General features: G+C 39.1%; 1 protein-coding gene across 3 annotated transcripts in view; it reads right to left on the bottom strand.

Moving 5' to 3' along the window:
• The window catches only part of LOC122238669 (regulating synaptic membrane exocytosis protein 1-like), a 200,833-nt gene extending 194,941 nt beyond the window's left edge, over positions 1–5,892 (bottom strand). For all 3 annotated transcript variants that reach the window (XM_042986657.1, XM_042986658.1, XM_042986659.1), the window contains exon 1: positions 5,597–5,892. In XM_042986657.1, coding sequence (XP_042842591.1) covers positions 5,597–5,760 — 164 coding nt within the window. In that variant the 5' untranslated portion in view covers positions 5,761–5,892. The remainder of the gene's footprint in view (positions 1–5,596) is intronic.
• Between the last annotated feature and the right edge of the window lie 14,830 nt (positions 5,893–20,722).

The raw sequence follows: 20,722 nt of genomic DNA, 5'->3' as shown, positions 1-20,722 counted from the left end.
GTCAAATGCCTGACACACGGAAGACATACAACAAATGTTAGTACCTCCTCCCCCAATAGAACAGGAAAACAAACCCTGTATTATTACCCACATCTTGATGTACTTTAAAAAAGACTTACAAGAGGACTAGGAACTTGGAGTCAATGCACATGGGTTCTGGGTTCTATTCCTCTCGTTGCCATGTGCCCTAGGAAAATTAACTTCAACTTGCAGGACCAGCTCTAAAATATCCACCTCATATCACAGAACAAAATGTAAAAAGCTGTCTAAAAATATAAAATTGTCCATAAAGAGATACAAAATGAATTACAATGGACTCTATAATCCATGGTACAGCAACCTCATCCATCTGTATGTTCCAGATGTGGGAGAATAATATTATTTCAGGAATTCCTATTTGATATCTTTCCAGGAAGCTTACTGCACAGGTTTAAGACAAACCATTCTCCTCACTTAACAAGTTGAGCAAATAACACTCCCAAGATGTTGTGTTTCTATTCAAGTCAGCAGTAGCACATAGAGCCCACACTGGTTTCCATATTCTATTTCAAATTTAGTAATCTACTTATTTAAATGATGGTGCCCCCTCACTTCTGGTTAAGAAAGAATACATACAAGTTAAAAGAAAGTCAAGCCATGTTAGCAAAAATGTGAACTCATGGTTATGTCTCTTTCCTTCCATTCTCTTTGATAACTCCTCATGTCTTTCATTTTTTAAGACTTCCCTTTACTATATTTTCTCCAGGAACAATTGAGAATTCAGTCCTGGGCATGCACATTTAATAAGATAGATTTCTGTTGAAAGAAAACTCCAACAGAGTTCAGAGTTAACCTTCTCTAAATTTAACCCTATCTATAAATGGTGTAAAGGAGACTAGACTCCAAGTAAAATGATGAGTTTTCTCCCTCTTTTCTATTTAACACAACATCTCAAAAATGATAGACACTAGCTCGAGGGTTAGCAGGGTTTCCTCATTACTATTTGCCTTCTTCCTTTTCCTTCTTACCCATCCCTGCCTCAGTAACATGAGATAATATTTCTGGGCATAAGATAAGAAAATCTTTGCAAACCCCAATGAAAACATGATACCTGCATTCATTAGGTCTCTATCTGCACTCCTCCCAGATGCCGCATCTACTTTTCCTTTTTTTCCCCACTTGCTAATTAGGGTCTCTCATATTGAGTCTTGTGTATACATTTCAGGCCACAATGTTATAATTGGTTGGAGGGAGAAAAAGGAGGAAGAAAAGCTAAAGTTACAAGAGTCTACTCCTTCTACTTTTTTTCTCCTTTCATGAAGGAAGTAGATTTTGTGGATGTTTGAAAAGTTAGCACTAGATAACTTGTTAAGAAGAGCGTGAAGTCTAAAGTCGACACAGTTTATAAATCAATTTACACCATGAATTGTAGAATTTGTAAGAAAAATAGAACCTCATAGAATCTCCCATTTAATTGTCTTGCCCACATTTACACAATAAGTGACAGAATTGGTGCTAGAACCCCCAAAATGCTTGGATCCAAAGTTAATGGTCTTTCCACCAAAGTATGATGCTTTTTATTTTCTTAAAACTGGAGGCAATTCCTTTGCCCTCAATCCACAGGAAAACTCTATTAAGAGTGTAAGTAAAGCTCCAGGCCCTCTTATAATCAGCAGCTGATCTACTAAATCAGCCTAATCTTTTGCAAAACCACTTCTCTGAAACTGAGGAAATAGCAGAAATTAATTCAAGGTAAAGGTAGATGAAATGCAAGCTTCTTCTTGGTAGAAAGACGGTGTAGGGTATGGGAAAATATTTGGACTTAGAATAAAAGGTCTGGGTTTGAATCCTGGTTGGGCCATGTAATGTGAGTTAGTTTAGGGTATTACTGGAATTCTCTGAGCATAGAATAAGGATCTGAGGATTCTATGACCTGACTTACCTTCTGCACAGACTGTTGTGAGAATCCAAATATGGATGTATTAAACTTGAGCATAGTTCAACTATTTGGCATTTGATTCAATAACCACTTAGAATAATGGCCAGCATGAGGTAAATGCTCAATAAGTGTTAGTAGTTTTATTTAATATTTCAATATGATTCTCAATTCCTATCCTCAGACTATCCCTTCAACTCTCTGCTTCTATTTTTTTCTCTTTTACTATTCTGTAGCTCCTTTCTCTATGAAGCTTTTATAAAAAAGGAATAAGATTTTAGATCTAATGAGATCTTCTCTGATTTAGGTCCCAGATAATGCAGTTTTCACCTCATGTAATATATAGGCTCATGGTGTCTGGTGACAGTTACTTGAAAGAGTATTCATTGAGGAAGTTAGGTTTCAAAAAGCCTCCAAAACACAGACACACACACACACACACACACACACACACACACACCCTACTAAGATTAAGAAAAGACCTCTGATTTGCAGATAATCAAATCAATCACTAAGAATTATTTGCAGGATTCAACTATTTCTAGTTACATGGCATGGTTTTTAAAATTAGTGCACTTTGCCAATTAAATGGCTTATTTTTCTGATAAAGTACTTATAATTTTGAGTAAAACTTTCTGAAATCTTGAGGCAAAAGTTAGCTTGATTATTCTTTTCCATTTACACACATTTAAAGATATTATCAAGAACTGCTTCAGGTAGTAATTTATAATCAAGGCTGATGAAACTGTACAAATACATTTTAATTGGTATTTTGTAATCTTTCTTTGGCATATTCACCTATTAGTTTTCTATGTTCTATTAGTGCCTTACATATTTATACACATTGGGAAGAGAGAGAGAGAGAGAGAGAGAACATGCACATGGGGTAGCTCAAGGTGATGGTTCTGCAGTGATGAACAAAAGTGAATTTTAAGTCTAACTGCTCTTACCAGAACTTCAGCTTTGTAGGGCCTGTTGTGAAAGTAATTTCTCAAATATGTGATATGATGGACCAAGCATTACCATACAAACTTATCTCTGATTTAACAAATACGGTACTTCAATGCCCAGTGAAAAGCAGCATGTTTTCCAATCTATTTTTATGCAAAGTTTAGGAAAGGCCACCACCTATGACTGTGCCATTAAATTCCCACATGTGTATGTCATTTGAAAAGTCTCTACAATCACCAGTTTTTAAGACATAAAGTGCCCTCTAGAAAAAAGTACAGCACTGTTCCACTAATTGCAGACAATATGACACGCTTACATGGCAGCAAACCGGGATTCCAAAACACTCACCAGTCTGCCACTGCACAAAAGGCCAAGACATTAACAGAGGAGGCTGATTGATAAAGTTAATGCAGAGGTCTGGGATTATAGAGGGCTGTTGTATAACAGCATCACACACTGCGATATTCTGTGAATCTTTGCAATAAAGGAACAATATTTGCAAGCCAGTGCAAAGCAGTCACAGGAACAGCAGTGGGAAAGATGTTTTAGACATGAGCATTGGACGGTGTTCTTCACTGTCTTATTTGTCCACATAACCCCATACACTCTTACCGTGCTATCCTAGGCAGCTGGCAGATTTGGAATTCTGTCCTAAAACTCACCCTCTCCCTCTTAAAACCTCTCACTCTCCACCATCCTGAAACAGCAAACGAAGAGGAGTGATGGCCACTACTTGCACTGTGCCTTCCCCTTCCTATTTGGACCATGGAGCAGCAGCTCATATTTTCTGCTGGCTGCTGGAGGCCTCCATCCAGCTGCTATCTGCAGTGAACACCAAAAGGAACGGTAGCAACCTGTAAATCCTGACCAGCATAAAAAAGATCTCCAGGACAGGTGGCAGGGACTGCAACCAGTGAGGACAGACGGACTGACAACCAGACAGACAAACAGCAGCACCATCAGACACAATCCATTACTTCCAGTCTCAGAAGAGGGGAAGCCTGCAGCACCAGGGATGTCATTGTTGCATTAGGGACAGGCAGCAGATTAACAAGGGTTCTGCCTCCCTCAAGCCAGCAGGCTTAAAGTGTTTGTCTTTTGGAGGAGAAGGAGCAGGGAATCCAGAAACCTGCTGCTCTTTATAGAACAAGGCCAGCTCTGGCCTTCCGGACCCTTTGAGTCTACAATGAAAGGGCAGGAATGACTGGATTTCGACTCTTCTGCTGTGGCCCAGCACCGACAGCACTTGCTCAATATCCCCCTCTCCCATCTGGGTGGCAGTTACATTGGTGGGGACCCATCAGTCTGGGAATGCAGCCTCCCTCCCTTCCTTTCCTTCTAGGCACTGCTGCACTGAGAGGAAGCACAAGAAACCTTCAGTGACAGCATCTTGTCTTCAGGAGGCAATCCTCTGGGGTGGGGAAGGCCCTGATGGGTGTGCTCTGTGCCTGGGTGTCACTCCTGTTCCCTCCCTGCCCCCTTCCTCCCTCTCAGCTAACTCCAGATGCAACAGGTTCCCTTTGGCTTTTCATGCCAATCCTCTGCCCCCAGATACACCTTCTGGTCTAAACGGGAGACACCAACAAAGTAGTCCCAATCAGGGTCTCCAAATTCCTTTACCCCCAAGTTGAAAACTTTCCTGAATACAAGACGACCAGGGAAGGCAGAGTCGAAGTCCCCTGCAGCTCCACTCTATGGGTGATGCTAAGGAGCAAGGAAAACCCAGCCTGGATGCCAGTACCTTGTAAGCAGTTTTGTTTGAGAATATGATAAGCAGCAGCACAGGAAGTGTCACACACCCCTGCACTACCAGCAACAAGCCCCATCCCCTCCCCAGACCGGGGGAAATGGGGCACTGGGCAGACAGCCTTTGAAGGGCTGATAGGCTTTAAGGAAGGGGGGATGTGTGCGCATATTTGATCCCCTATTGTACTGCTTCCACCAGAAGCTGAGCAGGCCCCAGGGGTCTCTTGGAAACCAGCAAAGAGAGGAACCTCTATTTTGTTCAGGCCAGAGTCCCCATCAGCTTCTCCCATTATTTAAAACTTTGCCTTGCCAATGGCATTGTGTATGGGTAAGAAAATGTATCTTCACACAGGTATTCTATGAAGAAGACTGTGACTAAAAGATTAAAGAGAAGCTGGGGAGGCAGGTTACCAAAGATGGCAACTGCCCAAAAAAGACCCAGTCTTGATCTGGAGATGAATGAGTACCAAAATGAACACTCAAAGAAGCATTTTTCTTATATAAATACTGGCACCCTTCACTGGGGTAACCCCAACCTCCTGAACAACTCCAGGAAAAGAGGAGCTGTTCTCAGCACCTCTTCATCCATCCCACCTCCCCTTTCTTCCACTCATCACCTGGCCCTTAACCTGTTCCCAGCCCAGGGCCCTTCCACCTGGGCGGCATCAGCTCTTCTCAGCTTCTGCATACCCCACCCTCAGGGTGGTCCCTCTCCACCCAATCTTCCTCTGCACCCCAGCCTCAAGACATCCTCTCCTGGCTCCCGGGCTCCCCGCTCGGTGGCATCCCCTCCGTCCTCCTGTCCCCCTAACCTCTCCCCTGCTCAAACCCGGCGCCCCTGGCCCCAGGGCGGGCGCCTCCGCCCCCCACCCAGCACCCTCGCCCGCCCCTCCCCCACACTCAGCCGAGAGGATTGGGTGAGTGAGTGGCGAATGGACCGATGGAGGCACGGAGGCACGGATGGCGCGGCCAGGGGTGGCTTACTTGAGCATGGCTTCTTCTTTTTCCTCTTCTTCCTTCTGCCGGTCCATCACTGCCATGATAATGTTCCTCTCCTCCTCGGTCAGGTGGCTCAGGTCGGGCAGCTCTTGCATGGGGGGAGGCACCGTGGGTGGGCGAGGACCGCGGGGCCCCACCGCCGAGGACATTTTCGTGGCCTGCACGCCCCCTCTTCTGGCTCCCTGGCTCTCACCTTTCGGATTCACGCCCAGCGGCTGCGCCCCTGCTTCCCCTCACAGAGGAGCCCTCCTGGCGGCGGCAGGAGGAGGAGGAGCAGCGGCGGCGGCAGCAGCAGAGCCGGGGAGAGAGAGAACCCAGTCTTTCATGGTTGTTTGCATCCACCCAGCCCCGGATGCTGCCTTTGTTTTGGTCGCCCTAGCTCGGCTCGGGGCCGCCCGGCCGCCTCCCGCAGCCCAGCCTCGGCCGGCGGGGGCGGACAGGCGGAGGCGCGGCGGGCGCGGCGAGGGGGCGAGGGCTCGCGCCAGGCTCGGCCGATCCGGGCGTCGCGCGCTGGGCGCGCGGGGCGGGGGCGGGGCTGGGGCTGGGGCCGGGGCTGCCGCCGCCGCCGCCGCCGCCGCCGCCGCCGCCGAGGCTGCTCCCAGGCTCGGCTGCCTCCAGTTTGGGGCTGCAGGAGGGAGAGGGAGAGTTTTGGGTGTCAGTTAGGCGGAGTCTCGGAGGCTTCGCTCCCGGGTGATGCTGCTGCTCTCGCAGACATAGCTGCCAGCCACTCAGTCCCGGAGCCGCTCCGCCCACGGGCACCCACCCGCCCACTCCCCAGGTCAGAGCCACTCGTGCCCCAGCCTCTCCCCCCACGCTCGCCAACGTGCACGCCACATCGCTCTATCCCCAGGTACCCCTCACCCGTGAGTCATCCTCCCTTTCCTGGTCTCTCGTCTGTGTCATCGTCCCCAGCCCTATTTTCCCATGGATTGCATTAATCATCATCATCCTCGCTACCATCTTCATCGTGGAGCGTTAATACTATTTGAGCACCCACGATGTTCTGAACAGCTGGATGGAACACCCCGTGGACGCGTTTTTTTTTTTTTTCCTGATACGATATATTTCACATTTACTAGTCAAGTATTCATAGCAACAACAAAACAACGTGATTTTTTTTTTAACATAATTTTGATACACACACACCTCCGACAGCTTGGATTTTCTGGGTCCATTGTATGCGGTGTCTTTCTTGACCCATCCTCAGTGGGACCGTTCTGCAATTTATCCTCATTCCCCCTTACGATGCCCCACAACCTGACAACTATTTAATTTGTCATTTGGGGCTCCGGGTAGCCCCATCGCATCACATAACCGCACTTCTCTGGTGCTCGCAAATGGATTATCTACTTGAATTCCTCTAATGATGCTCATGATCATCATGTACTCACTTCACAGCCACTGTAGATACTTCTCGAGAAAGACTGATCCCTGATAAGAAAAAAACGCCCAACCACATCTTACTGTAAGAAGCTTCTGCTTGATGCTTGGCCCAATGATAGGCATTAAGGATGAGCTTCTCTTGCTGATAAAGACAAAAATAAATAGACAATCCCTTCAAAACAGGTATTGTTACAGGCTTTGAAAACCAGAGACTGAATTTTGTTAATATAATTATAAAAGAATCAATATAGAGAAGAGTACAAATTGAACAACAGTTTCCTAGTGAGTATCTCTCTTAGAAATGGTGATGACAGAATTGATATGTGTCTCTCCTGGAGAATTCTTTCTTTAGTTCCAGAAAGGATCTAGCATTGATACATATGTATTTTTTTCTCCAAGTCTAACTTTGTTAATGAAGAAGAAGATGGTGATTTTTTTTATGAATCCTAAAAGTCCTATAATCTTCAACTTTAGGGAATTTCAAGTCCTATAATCTTCAAGTCCTATAATCTTCAAGTACTTAAGTACTTGATCTTCTGTGAATGCATTCTATTTGAATACTCTCAGGAATGGAAGACTCCCTACCTCTTAATTCTATTCCTATGTCTAGATCTCTCTTTACCTGAAAATCTTTCAACTATTTGAGATGGCTATCATGTCATCTTTATTTTTTCTTTCAGAGTAAACCTTGCCAGTTTATCCAACCAGTAATTGTGTAGCATAATTTCAAGTCTGATCATTCTGGTACTGCCTCTGGACACACTCATGTCTTTTCACTACTTTTCCTGAAGAGCAGTTTCAAGACTACATATAAAGAACAAAGAAGCATATCTGGCACTTAGCAAGTGCTTTGTAATCATTACTTTTATTGGCACAACTTAATATTGGCCTAACTTGTTGGTAGCCATGTCAGTTATGATGTCACTGAAATAAACATAGTCTACTAAAATTTCCAACTTTTTTCGTAAGTGCTGATGCCTAGCCAGATTTTCTCTTTCCTCTAATTAAGCAATTGATGAAAACATTCTAATCATCTTTTTATCATTTAAAAAAAAATTTACTTGTTTCCGTCAGCATATATTCAGGGGAAAAGTGAGTTTGAATTCTGGCTCTTCCAATGTTTTCATGATTTTGGTAAAATCACTTATCCTCTCTGAACTTCTGTTTTCTCATTGGAAAAATGAGCTAAAGATATTTGCCTCAAAATAGAAGAGAAATATTAAATGGAAAGATATATTTGAACTATCTAGCTATGGGCCTAATACTTAATAGTTCTCTTGCTTTTATTTCTTGCTCTCTCCAAGAGATTTATTAGGCCATTTCTCAATTATCATCGTACAGAGAGGAGTTTGAGATGTGAATGATATACTCCTTCTATAAAATGCCTGTCTCTCTGCTAGTCAATGTAGACATGCAACAGACAAAGGCCTTGTCCTCAAGAGGTTTATAATCAAATTGACCTCTTGAAATTCTTCTAAAATACAAATAGAGGAAGTGTAAGTCCTCAGTAGACATCAGAGCTAGCTAAATAAAGCTCTTGAAGGCAGGGGCCTAATAAACAATTAACAGTGGTATTTTTGCTTGCTAGGGCTGCTGTAACAAAACACCACAGACTAGGTGGCTTAAACAACAGAAATTTATTTTCTCACAGTTCTGGAGGCTAGAAATACAAGATCAAAATGCTGGCAGGATTGATTTTTACTGAGGCCTCTTCTTGGCTTGTAGATGGGCAGTTTCTTGCTGTGTCCTCACATGGCCTCTTCTTTGTGCAGGCCCATCCCTACTATCTCTCCCTCTACTTACAAAGATATCATTCCTATAGGACTGGGGCCCTACCCTTATGACCTCACTTAATCTGATTAACCTCTTTAAAGTCCTAAAGCTTACATTGTAAGGTACTAGGGATCAGGGCTTCAACATATGCGTTTTAGAGGGACAATTCAGTCTAATACAAGTGGTTTTCATTTATTAGAATTACTTTGGGAAATAGTGATTGACGTGTATTATCTGAATGACTTAATGAAAAGACTTCTGGTCTTGATCATCTTTATGTTCATAGCTACTACCTTGGGCTCCACAAGTGCACGTGAAATCAGTGAGTAAATAAATGAATAAAGGAGTAAATGAATTGACCAATAAATTAGGAAGTGCCATGGTACAACCCATCAGTGTCTCTCCTGTCAGGAATCTCATCCATTATGGAGGGGTTCAAAACCAATTTACAAAATCCAAAGAAGTATATTTGTACAGATTTACTTTCAGAAAAGTAGACCTTATCTGTGCTTAGATAAGCAAGCAAACACCCAAAGTAGTTTATCAAAGTGTGTGGCACAGATGATTAGTTTCTGAAGGTAGTTTACAAAAATGTCCAATAAACTTAGAAAAATGTACACAATACCTCCCTCTTAGAAATGCATAAGCCACCTTAACAAATAAAGCATGCTATGAAGCAATTATTTACTGCAGTAAAGCAATCTGTTTTACTTGCTTTGGCCTGGTATTTCCCAAATGTATTTGGACTGTAAGAGAGCTTCATTTTCTCCCCTCATGGGGAAAACATGCTTTGTCTAAAGCTTTGGGGAAAATCATGACTTACAAGCATGGTATCCAAGGATGTTAACTAGAGAAACCATGAAACTTGTAATGTAATTCTCTTGCTCAACCAATGATATCTTTGGGAAATGTCTCAAATCTGTATCCCTAATGTCTTAAATCTCTATATCTTAGATGCCCTGAAGGACAACACTTATGGTCTGAGTAATAGTCAGAAATAATGACTTAGACAAAGCTCCTCTAAGGTAAGTTTCTTAGTTCTGCTATCCACTGATATTCTCAAATCATCATTTCTCAAAATAACTCTAAAATTGGACACCACTGCTAACTGCTAATTTAACTTAATAGCCGAGATTATAACTTCAAAGTGGAAAATCATTGAAGTGGTGTCAAGTTCAAATCCTTACTCTACCATTTGAGAATTGTAGTGGGTTTAATACTGCCTCTCCCCACCCCAAATTCACATTCATTCAGAACCTCAGAAGGTGACCTTATTTGGGAATGGGTCTTTACAAATGAAATTAGCTAAAATGAGTTCATACTGTATTAGGATGAGTCCCAAATCCAATGGGTAGTGTCCTCATAACAGGAGAGATGGCACACACATACCAGAAAGGAAGCTGCATGAAGACACAGAGAGACACAGAGAGAGGATGGCCATGTGAAAACAGAAGCAGAGAGTAGAGTGATGCTGCCCCAAACCATGGAATGCCAGGAGCCACCTGAAGCTAGAAGAGGCAAAGAAGGATTTTTCTCTATAGACTTCAAAGAAAGCACAGCCCTGCTAACACTGTAGTTTTGAACTTCTCCATAACTGTGAGAGAATAAATTTCTATCATTTTAAGATGTTTCTGCAGTCAGTGGTACTTTGTTACTGTAGCCCAAAGAAACTAATACAGTATTTATTCTGAGCTTAGGTAAATTAGTAAATCTCACTGAGCTAATCTATAAAATGAAAATAATAATACTTACCTTCCAGGATTTTGTTAAGGACAAAAGGTTGTGAATATGTGTACTTGCTTTGTGCTAGGCACTGAAGATATGGGAGGAAACAATGCATATAAGGTACTGGCCCTAGAGAGGCTTGGCAAACTATGGCCCATGAGCCAAGCACAGCCAAAAGCCTGTTTTCTGAATTAAGTTTTATTACAACACAACCACATTCATAGATTAAGTATTATCCATAGCTGTCTCTATCCTACAATGGAAGAGCATATGTCCTGCCAAACCAGAAATATTTACTGTCTGCCTCTCTACAGAAAAAGTTTGTTAACCTCTGCCCTAGATGCTTACAATGCAGTTTGAGGAGAGAGGGCATGGATAAACACACAAGAACAGTTGGACTATAATTGCTCTAGAAAATAACTTACCAGAGATAATAGAGAGTACACTGTGGGAAGATAGGTAGTCACGGGAGTCCTAAAAAGGGGTCTCATGAGCAGAGATTTGAAGGATAAGAAGGGACCAGCCTAAGAATCACTGAGCACAGACTGTTACAAGCTGAAGAAAGCATCAGAGACAAGGCCCTGTGTCAAGAAGGGGCAGAACTCTCAGGGAAAAGAAAGTAAGCCAGTGAGGTGGGATTATTGTGAGAAGAGGAGAAATCGCCAGGAGATGAGCTCCTATAGGGCCCAGTCAACCACGACAAAAAGTGCTATTTTACTCTTGTGCAGTGGGAAGCAATTGAAGAATTTAAACAGGGAATTGAATGATATTCTTTACATTTTTTAGAAGATTACTGCGTCTGTGGGTGGCAAGAAAACAGGTGGCAGCAAGGGTGAGTGGCTTGGACTGGTGTAGTATGAGTGGAAAAAAGTGGACACATTCAAGATGTGCTTTGGGGGTAGAACCTACAGACCTGCGGACAGATGAGATGTGAGGAATTTGTGAGGAGAAGATATCAATTATGAGTCCTGTGTGGGGCTGAGCAAGAAGTGGGTGGGTTGTGGTTCCATATATGGAGATAGGGAATTGGTGTGTGTGTGTTTTGGGGGGAGGGATAGGTGGTGCAGAAGGGATACCAAGAATCGTCTATTATCGTCGTCGTCATCATCATCATCATCATCATCTAAACTCTCAAAAAGAGAAATATATTTGCATTTAATTTGCTAATTGATCCCTCTGGCCATAATGTTATTTTTTAACCAAAGTTTAAAAAAAGAGACAATTCGTCCTTGTAAAATTACTTTTATCAAAGATTGGCCTGAAGGCTTAAGGCGGCCTTGTTGCTCTCTCCACAATGACAAAAGTGAAAAACCCACTAATGTATAATCAGCAGAAGTGGGCATACAAATGCACATTCATATAAGAGCTAAGGACAAAGTACTAGTTAATTTCTACTCCAAGGAATAAGCAAGGAGCATAATTGCGATTTCAAGGTTCTATATACTCAAGTTATAATTGTTTAAGTATTTTTAACTGTTAGAAAATTTTGAAATAAATTAGCTAGGAATATCTTCAATACTGTTGAGATGCAAGCTTAACTAACTGGTGAACTATAATCCTAGAGTTTTTACTTCAGTTAAGTATCCTCCTATATTTTTTCACTTTTGTATGTGAGAAAAGCTTCATCCATTTGTATGAAGCTTAATCATAATCTATTACACAAGAATGGTTTATATATAAGGTGATCATATGTCCGGATTTGTCCAGAACCATCTGAGTTTGTGCCTATTTTACCGGCATTATTATCATCAGCATCTCCTTTCACTTAAAAATGTCCCTGTTTGGATGATAAATTATATGGTCATCCTATTTATACATAGTTATAGTAATTTGCAAAAATATAGTCTTTTGGCTTCAAAGAACATTTGGCTCTCAAGAGATTTCACTGAAAGTATTTGGCTGAAATGGGATATCAGATTTTGGCTCAAATTCAGCCAAATACCTATTTTAATTTGATTTTTGGTAAGGTTCCACTATTGTCATTTATTTCATGAGGAATTCAATGTGTGGGAATGTCTCTGTCCTTGGATCAGAAGAAGGTAGATCATTCTATTCTCTTTCCATGGACAATATCAGCCTTGGACATACTTCTTCCAAGCAATTAATATTCTGAGCTATTCTTTCTTTGAGTTATTTCTTTTCAATGCTTGTCTACTGATTAAAAATCAGAGTTCATGGCCTTTTTTGCATTCTTCTGAGACTGATCATCTTCTATTTTGGTCAAACTTAGAATGCTTAATTGGCAATGTTTGAGAATAATTTCCCCACATTCTTTTCTCTTCCAATTTCCTTCTTTGCATTGAGTCACTTCTTGAGAATTCTTCAGTTTTGATTCTACGTGGAATGAAGAGTCTCCATCTTAGATGCCTCAACTGTTTATTAGCTTTATTGTTTTGAGAGTGCCTTCTGAGAGTTATATTGGTTGGATTGAAGTGTCAAAGTCTAAATGCTATCATCCCAGCTGTGTGAGTGAGATCCTCCTCTATTTACAATCAATCTCTTCCTTAAAAAGTATCACAAGTTGAGTTGACTTAAAAAGAAATATCAACTTTTACCTACCTACAAAGCTAAAATCATCCTGAAAAAATTCTCAAACTAAATGGATTTGGATAATAATTCCTAAGACTAGATTGTTTTATAAGTACTAAAAATTTTAACAAGTTGAAAAAAAACTTTATTAGAGTTCACATTTATCAAGTATATTTTTGTTAAAATAACATTTTACTATAACAAAGACCTCAAAAATCAGATTTAAATAAGTACTGCTTCCTAGAATTCTCTGACTTGAATCCAATCCCAGAGACTGTTTCCCGGCAAGTTCTTGCCTATTTTCCTATTTTTCATTCCCAAATTTGAGATGAACAATCCAACCCCATACAGGCCAGCCCTTGATAAGACAGTTGCTTCTATCCACAGTGCCACAGCCCTTGCAGGCAAGTGGGAAAACTGAAAGAAGAACACAGGGACTTCACTCCTATTTCTGTCACTAATTAGCCCTACAGAACTGATGAGGTAACTTAATTTTCCTGAGCTTTAATTTCCTTATCTGTAAAAAGGAGACAATATATCTCCTTTAAATATCCTAAGTATTGCTATTAGCAATAATACTCAGTGAGCATATTATATGTTCCTGACCTGTGCTAAATGTTCTACAGGCATTATCATATTTACTATTTTCAACAATGGGTAGGTACTGTTAATATTCTTTGGGGCACTATTTAGTATGACCAGGGTAGATCATTGTCCTTCCTTAGCAGGTTTCAGCAACAGAAATGGGTAAACCAAACTGACAGACAAAATGTGTCATATGTTTAGTGAAACAGAAAAATGGATTCAGATGTTTATCACAGAATAGACTATACTTGGATAATTTATTAACATTGCCATTGTAGTAACCACTGTCTTCAACAGAATTAACAATTTGTAAAGTTTGCGATTACTTTGCTTCCCTTTGATTCACAATTACTGGGACCGAGACTCATCAGATTTCACTATGGCCTTTATGTCATTTTCATGGTGACTGATTTCCCATTTTTTATGTTTGAGGCTCAGCATCAAACTCTTGAGATTCGACAGTGAATTGGGCAGATGAGGAAACTGACCAACCTCCCAAGGCCATATTAAGAAAAGGTCTTTCAAAAGCAAATTTGGGTTTAGTTATGGTTTCTTCTGTCCTGTGGCCCCTTGTACTTACTTCAGCAGTCACATTCATGTGATTCAGTCTAGGGCCCCTTGGAAGCCTTTCGCTTCTACTTAATCCTTGGGACATAAGCATTGTCCTGTTATTGGCCCTCTCCTGTGGATAGCCTCCACCCTTCAGGTATATCTTATGTTCAGGTGACCTCAGCAGCATGTGTATTCCAGATTAAATCTTCCATTTTTACATATCTCACCTTTGCTCTGTGATCCACAATTTCCAAAAACATCTATCTACATGAGGTCTCTCTCTCTCTCTCTCTTTTCCTCTCCCTGTTCCTACCTTTCCTTCTGACTTTCTGCCCCAAATTTGAGTATTTTTGAATTATTAACTTTAATTATAAGTAATGCCATCATTTCCTAAAATAAGACAACTACTGGGATATAAGAACATATCATTGATGTCTTTTAGGATAAATTTATCACCCGAAGTTGAATTATGCTTCAATTATAAAAATATATTTTGTGAAATATTTACTTATATCAAGGAAATTCTCAAACTAATTGTGTGCCTAGAGTACAAAAGCCTAAATATTATTTTCTTGGAAGTTAGCAAGAAATTGGAAAACTATAGAATTTGCTTGTTTATCAGTATTTCTAGGAAAGAATCTAACATATAGTTTTTTATTTTCTGTATTTGTAATAATAAAATAGGTTGTTTTTCTCGCACCAGGAAATAAACCCCCTGTTGTGATCTAAACATTTTCTAGGAACTATAAAGAAACTCATATTTTACTGGCAAGAGGAGTAGAGATTATTTTTCCCCTTAACTTCTTTGATCATTCTCATGTGGGACTTGATCAAAATAGAATCATATGTTGCATACTAAATGTTAATAAACATGACCACTTTGGAGCACCTGGGCTCAGTTGGTTAAACATCTAACTCTTGATATCTGCTCAGGTCTTGATCTTGCAGTCATGAGATCAAACTCCACATCAGGCTCTGCACTGATGGTATGGAGCCTGCTTGGGGTTCTCTGTCTCCCTCTCTCTTGGTCCCTCCCCTGCTCACTCTCTTTATCTCTCAAAATAAATAAATAAACTTAAAAAAATGTGACCATTTGTCAAAGGTCAGGTTGACCTGATCCACTGAAAATGAAAATAATACCCTGTCCTGGCCTACTTGTTCAAGAGGAGAAACTGGGATTCTATGTAATGGTGCTACTTCCTCTTTACCTGCTACAGCAATCAATAGTCCATGGCTCAGTTTGGTCCATATATAGAGACAGCCTGTCATTTTCACTGGGCAGATAGTTTGTGGTGGTAGTCAATGGACAGATTAAAAACTACACATGGACTTCCAGTTTCAGGTTTGCCATGTGAAGGACTTGAAAGTTGTCACTCCCATCCTCACAACAACAAAAAAGAAAAAAAAACTGATCTCTAAGGTAATGACTTTTCTTAGATCCATCAGAAAATTGAAACCAGGAGGCAAACTGTCACCCTGAAATCTGGAAAGACAGGAAAATGCAGAGAATCACAGCTGAGATCAGTTTAGTGGGGGCAGAGCCAATCATTGGTAGGAAAACTTAGATGTTAGTTTTGACAAATTGCTGTAGCTGACTGAAGGCTAGTGTGAGAATGAGAAAATCCTGGAAGTTGTAGTCTTAGGGGGACCTCCCGCATGCACTTCATCAATTTTATCTTTAGGAACCCCACCAGGTTCTCATGGAGAAGAACCAAAAACTACTCCTATGGCTCTAAAAGGGGATTGAAGAAAGTAACCATTCTGAAATACACCCTGAATGTTCTTTATTAAGGAAAATATTTTAACATAGCCTTATCCCACTTAGGGAGAAAGGTATTAATCCAACTGTAGAAATCTTCTAGCCTTGCTGATCTCACCTAAGGAAATGGGAGAAATTAAGAAGCACTTGTGATGGCCACAGCCTAGGGAAACAGGCTCAATAAAAAATTAAATTTAGCATAATACCTTCCAGTTCCATCTGTGTTGCTGCAAATGGCATTTCATTCTTTCTCATTGCCAAGTAGTATTTTGTGGAATATATAAACCACATCTTCTTTATCCATTCATCAGTTGATGGACATTTAGGCTCTTTCCATAATTTGGCTATTGTTGAAAGCACTGCTATAAACATTGGGGTAGGCATGCCCTTATGCATCCGCACTCCTATATTCCTTGGGTAAATTCCTAGTAGTGCTATTGCAGGGTCATAGGGTAGTTCTATTTTTAATTTTTTGAGGAACCCCCACACTGTTTTCAAGAGTGGCTGCACCAGTTTTCATTCCCACCAATAGTGCAAGAGGGTTCCCATTTCTCCACATCTCTGCCAGTATCTGTAGTTTCCTGCAGTCAGAGAAGGACAGACATCATATGTTTTCACTCATATATGCATCTTGAGAAACTTAACAGAAGACCATGGGGGAAGGAAGGGGGAAAAATAGATACAAACAGAGAGGGAGGCAAACCACAAGAGACAGCTCAGAGTCTGGAGCCTGCTTTGGATTCTGTGTCTCCCTCTATCTGACCCTCCCCTGCTCGCTCTCTCTCTCTCTCTCTCTCCCTCAAAATAATAAATGAACATTAAAAAAAATTTTTTAAGACAGAAAATGAAATCATACAAAATTCTCAATTAAATTCAGGAAAGGCAAATAAAGAAGGGAATAAGATAAAAGCAACAAAGTACAAGTACAATCAATAGAAAATAGACACAGATATGGTAGATGCTAATTTAACTGTACCCAATAATCATTTTAAATGTGGATGGTCTTAATACACAAAATAAGAACAGAAGATGGTCAGAGTCAATAAAAAACAACATCCAACCATGTTGTCTATAATAACTTTAAATACAGAGTTACATAGTTTAAAAGTAAAAATTGAAAAATATATACAATGCTAACAGTCAACATAACTAATCTAAAGAAAGCTGGAGTGGCCATATTAATTTCAGACAAAGCAGATGTCAGAGCAGAGGAATGTGTCAGAAATAAAAGGGGGCATTACATAATTATAAAGGGGTCAACTCTTAAGAAGACATAACAACTTTTATACAGCATGAATCTAATATCAGAGCATCAAAATATACTACAAAAAATCTATAGAACTTTGAAGATAAATAGACTAATCTACTATTATGGTTAAAAACTCCAACACCCTTCTTTTAGTAACTGATAGATAAAGAAGGCAGAAAACTAGTAAGGATGTAGTTGACCTGAACAGCACTATCAATCAACTTGATCAAATTGGCATTTATAGACTACATTCAACAACAGCAGAATATACATTTTTTTCTGGCTCATATGGAATATTGAATACAACAAACCATATTCTTGGGCATAAAACACACTTAAGAATTTAAGTGAATGAAATTTAAATAAAATGAATTTAAGGGAGTAGAAATACTATAGAGAATATTCTTAAACAATGATGGAACTAAATGAGAAATCAATAATAGATAGCTGGAAAATCCACAGCTTCTTAATTGAATAACCACTTCTTAATAGCACATGGTCCAAAAAGGAGTCTTAAGAGAAATTAAGAAATACTTGGTTCTAAATGAAAATGAATTTGGGGAATGCAACAACACAGTGCTTAGAGAAAAATTTATAGCATTAAATTTAAATATTATAAAAGAGGAAAGATCTAAAATCAATAACCTCTCACTTTATGAAACTAGAGAAAGGAGAACAATTTAATTCTAAATCAATCAGAACAAAAGAAATAAATTAGAGGGGTGTCTGGGTGGCTCAGTCAAACTTCTGACTCTTAATTGCAGCTCAGGTCATGATCTCAAGGTTAATGGGATCAAGCCCTGCCTCAGGCTCCATGCTATTAGCATGGGATTCTCTCTGTCTCTCAAAATAAGTAAAATAAACTTAAAAAAAAATTAGAGTAGAAATCTGTATAATAGAAAATGGGAAAAGAATATCGGCAAACTCTAAACCAACAAACTCTAAAAACTGATTCTTAGAAAATATCAACAAAGTTGATAAAACCTCTATGCAGTTTAATAAAAAATAAGAGAGAGGGGCACCTGGGTGGCTCAGTCGGTTAAGTGTTCAACTTCGGCTCAGGTCATGATTTCACGGTTTGTGAGTTCGAGCCCTGCGTTGGGCTCTGTGCTGGCAGCTCCGAGCCTGGAGCCTGCTTCGGATTCTGTGTCTCCTCTCTGCCTCTCCCCGACTTGTGCTCTGTCTCTTTCTATCAAAAATAAATAAATGTAAAAAAAAAATTTTAAATAAAAAATAAGAGAGAAAAAGAACAAAAATTACCAAAATCAGAAATGAAAAGTAGTCATCTCTGTAGTCATCTGTAGAGATCTCTACAGATCTCATGAAACTTAAAAGGATAATAAATACTGTGAGTAACTCTACACTCACAAATTCAGTAACTTAAATGAAATGGGCCAATTCCTTGAAAGTCACAAATGATCAAAGTTCATGTAAAGAAAAATAGATAATATAAACAGGCCTATATCTATTAAATAAATTAAATCACCAATAATGTTCTGTAAAAGAAAACACCAGGCCTAAATGATTTCACTAGTGAGTTCTACCAAACATTTAAAAAAGATATTATATCAATATCAATTATTCACTATTTATTCCAGAAAATAAGAGCTAAGGGAAACTTCCTAATTCAATGAAGCCAGCATTATTCTAACACTAAAACCAGCTAAAGGCATCATTAGAAAGGAAAACTGGAGACCAATATTTCTTGCAAATATAGATGCAAAGATCCTTAAGAAAATATTACCAAATCAAATACAATGATGTATAAAAAATTATACCAAGTGGCCTTTATTTCAGGTATGTAAACTGAATTAATATTTGAATATCAGATAATAGAATCTATCATAACACAAGATAAATAGGAAAAAGTGACATGACTGAATCAATTGACGCAGAAAAAGCATTTTGCATACTTTTATCATTTTAAAAATACCAAAAGCTTAATCCATGAAAGAAATATTGATAATTAGCACTTTTAAAAAATCTTATGATAAAAACACTCCACAACTAGGAATAGAGGGAAACTTTATCAACTTGATAAAGAACATCTACAAAATACTACAGCTAACATTCTACTTAATGGCAAGAAGCAGGATACTTTTCTTCCACCTAAGATTGGGAATAAGTCCAGGATATCCCCTCCCAGCATTATCCAATCCCATATTGACTGTACTAGCTAGTGAAATAGGGTAGAAAATAAAACAAATAAAATTAAATAAAATAAGGTACAAAGATAGGGAAGTAAGAAATGAGACTGCCTTTACTCACAGATGATAGGATTGTCTATGCAGAGAATCCCAAATGGACAAAAAAATCTCCTGGAACTAATAAGTGATTATTGTAAACTCAAGGGATCTAAGTGCTTTCCCATATACCAGAAATAAACAGAATTTGAAATCTGAAAACATGAATACCATTTATAATAGCACTGTAAAAAGAGAAATAGTTTGGTATAAATCTAACAAAATATGCACAGGATCTGTATGCAGAAAACTACAAAATACTGGTGAAAGAAATCAATGAAGATCTAAATAAATAGAGAGATATTCTATAATCATTGGTAGACTCAATATTGTTAAGATGTCAATTCTTCCCAAATTGATCTATAGATTTAATCCAATTGTAATCAATGTTCCATCAAACTGTTTTATACATATCTACAAACTGATTCTAAAGTTTATATGGAGAGACAAAAGACCTAGAAAAGCCAAAACAAAGCTATAAGTCTCATGCTATCCCAACTTTAAGACTTGCTACAAAGCTACAGTAATCAAGACAGCATGGTATTGACAAAAGAACAGTAACATAGATAAAACAGACAGAATATGGAGCCCAGACCAGATTCACACTATAGTCTTTGATGCAGGAGCAACACAAATCTTTGACAAAGGAGCAAAGGCAACTGAATAGGGAAGAATCGTCCTATAAGCAAATAGTGCTGGAACACTTAGGCATCTATATCAAAAAAAGATGAAATAGACGTCAATCTAGTTCACACTTTTCACAGATATAAATTCAGAGTGGATAATAGACCTAAACATAAAATACAAAACTATAAAACTTCCAGAATAACACATAAGAGAATATCTTAATATTATGGATTTGATGATGAATTTTTAGATGAAATTGAAAGAATGATCAACAAAAGAAAAAAATGATGTCAGTCTTTTTAAAAATTAAGAATATGTTTTCTATGAAAGATACTACTAAGAGAATGAAAATAAAAGCCATAGGCTGGGAGAAAATGTCTGCAAAGTATATATCTGATACATTTATCAGATACATTTATCCAAAGTATACAAAGAACTCTTAAAGCTCAACAATAAAAAAAATAGGTCAATTTAAAAAATTGGCAAAAGATTTGAACAAACAATGCACCAAAGAAGATACACAGATGGCAAAAAAAACCATGTGAGAAACATGATTTATCATTACAAAGTTATAAAACAAAAGTGAAATATGTCACACAGCTATGAGAAGGACTAAAATAAAAAAATTAAAAATTAAAAACAAAAACTCATAAAACTGAAAATACTGACAAGCATGCAGAACAACG

The sequence above is a fragment of the Panthera tigris genome, chromosome B2, assembly GCF_018350195.1.
Source record: "Panthera tigris isolate Pti1 chromosome B2, P.tigris_Pti1_mat1.1, whole genome shotgun sequence".
Lineage (NCBI taxonomy): Eukaryota > Metazoa > Chordata > Mammalia > Carnivora > Felidae > Panthera > Panthera tigris.
This window is presented reverse-complemented; position numbering and strand designations above follow the sequence as displayed.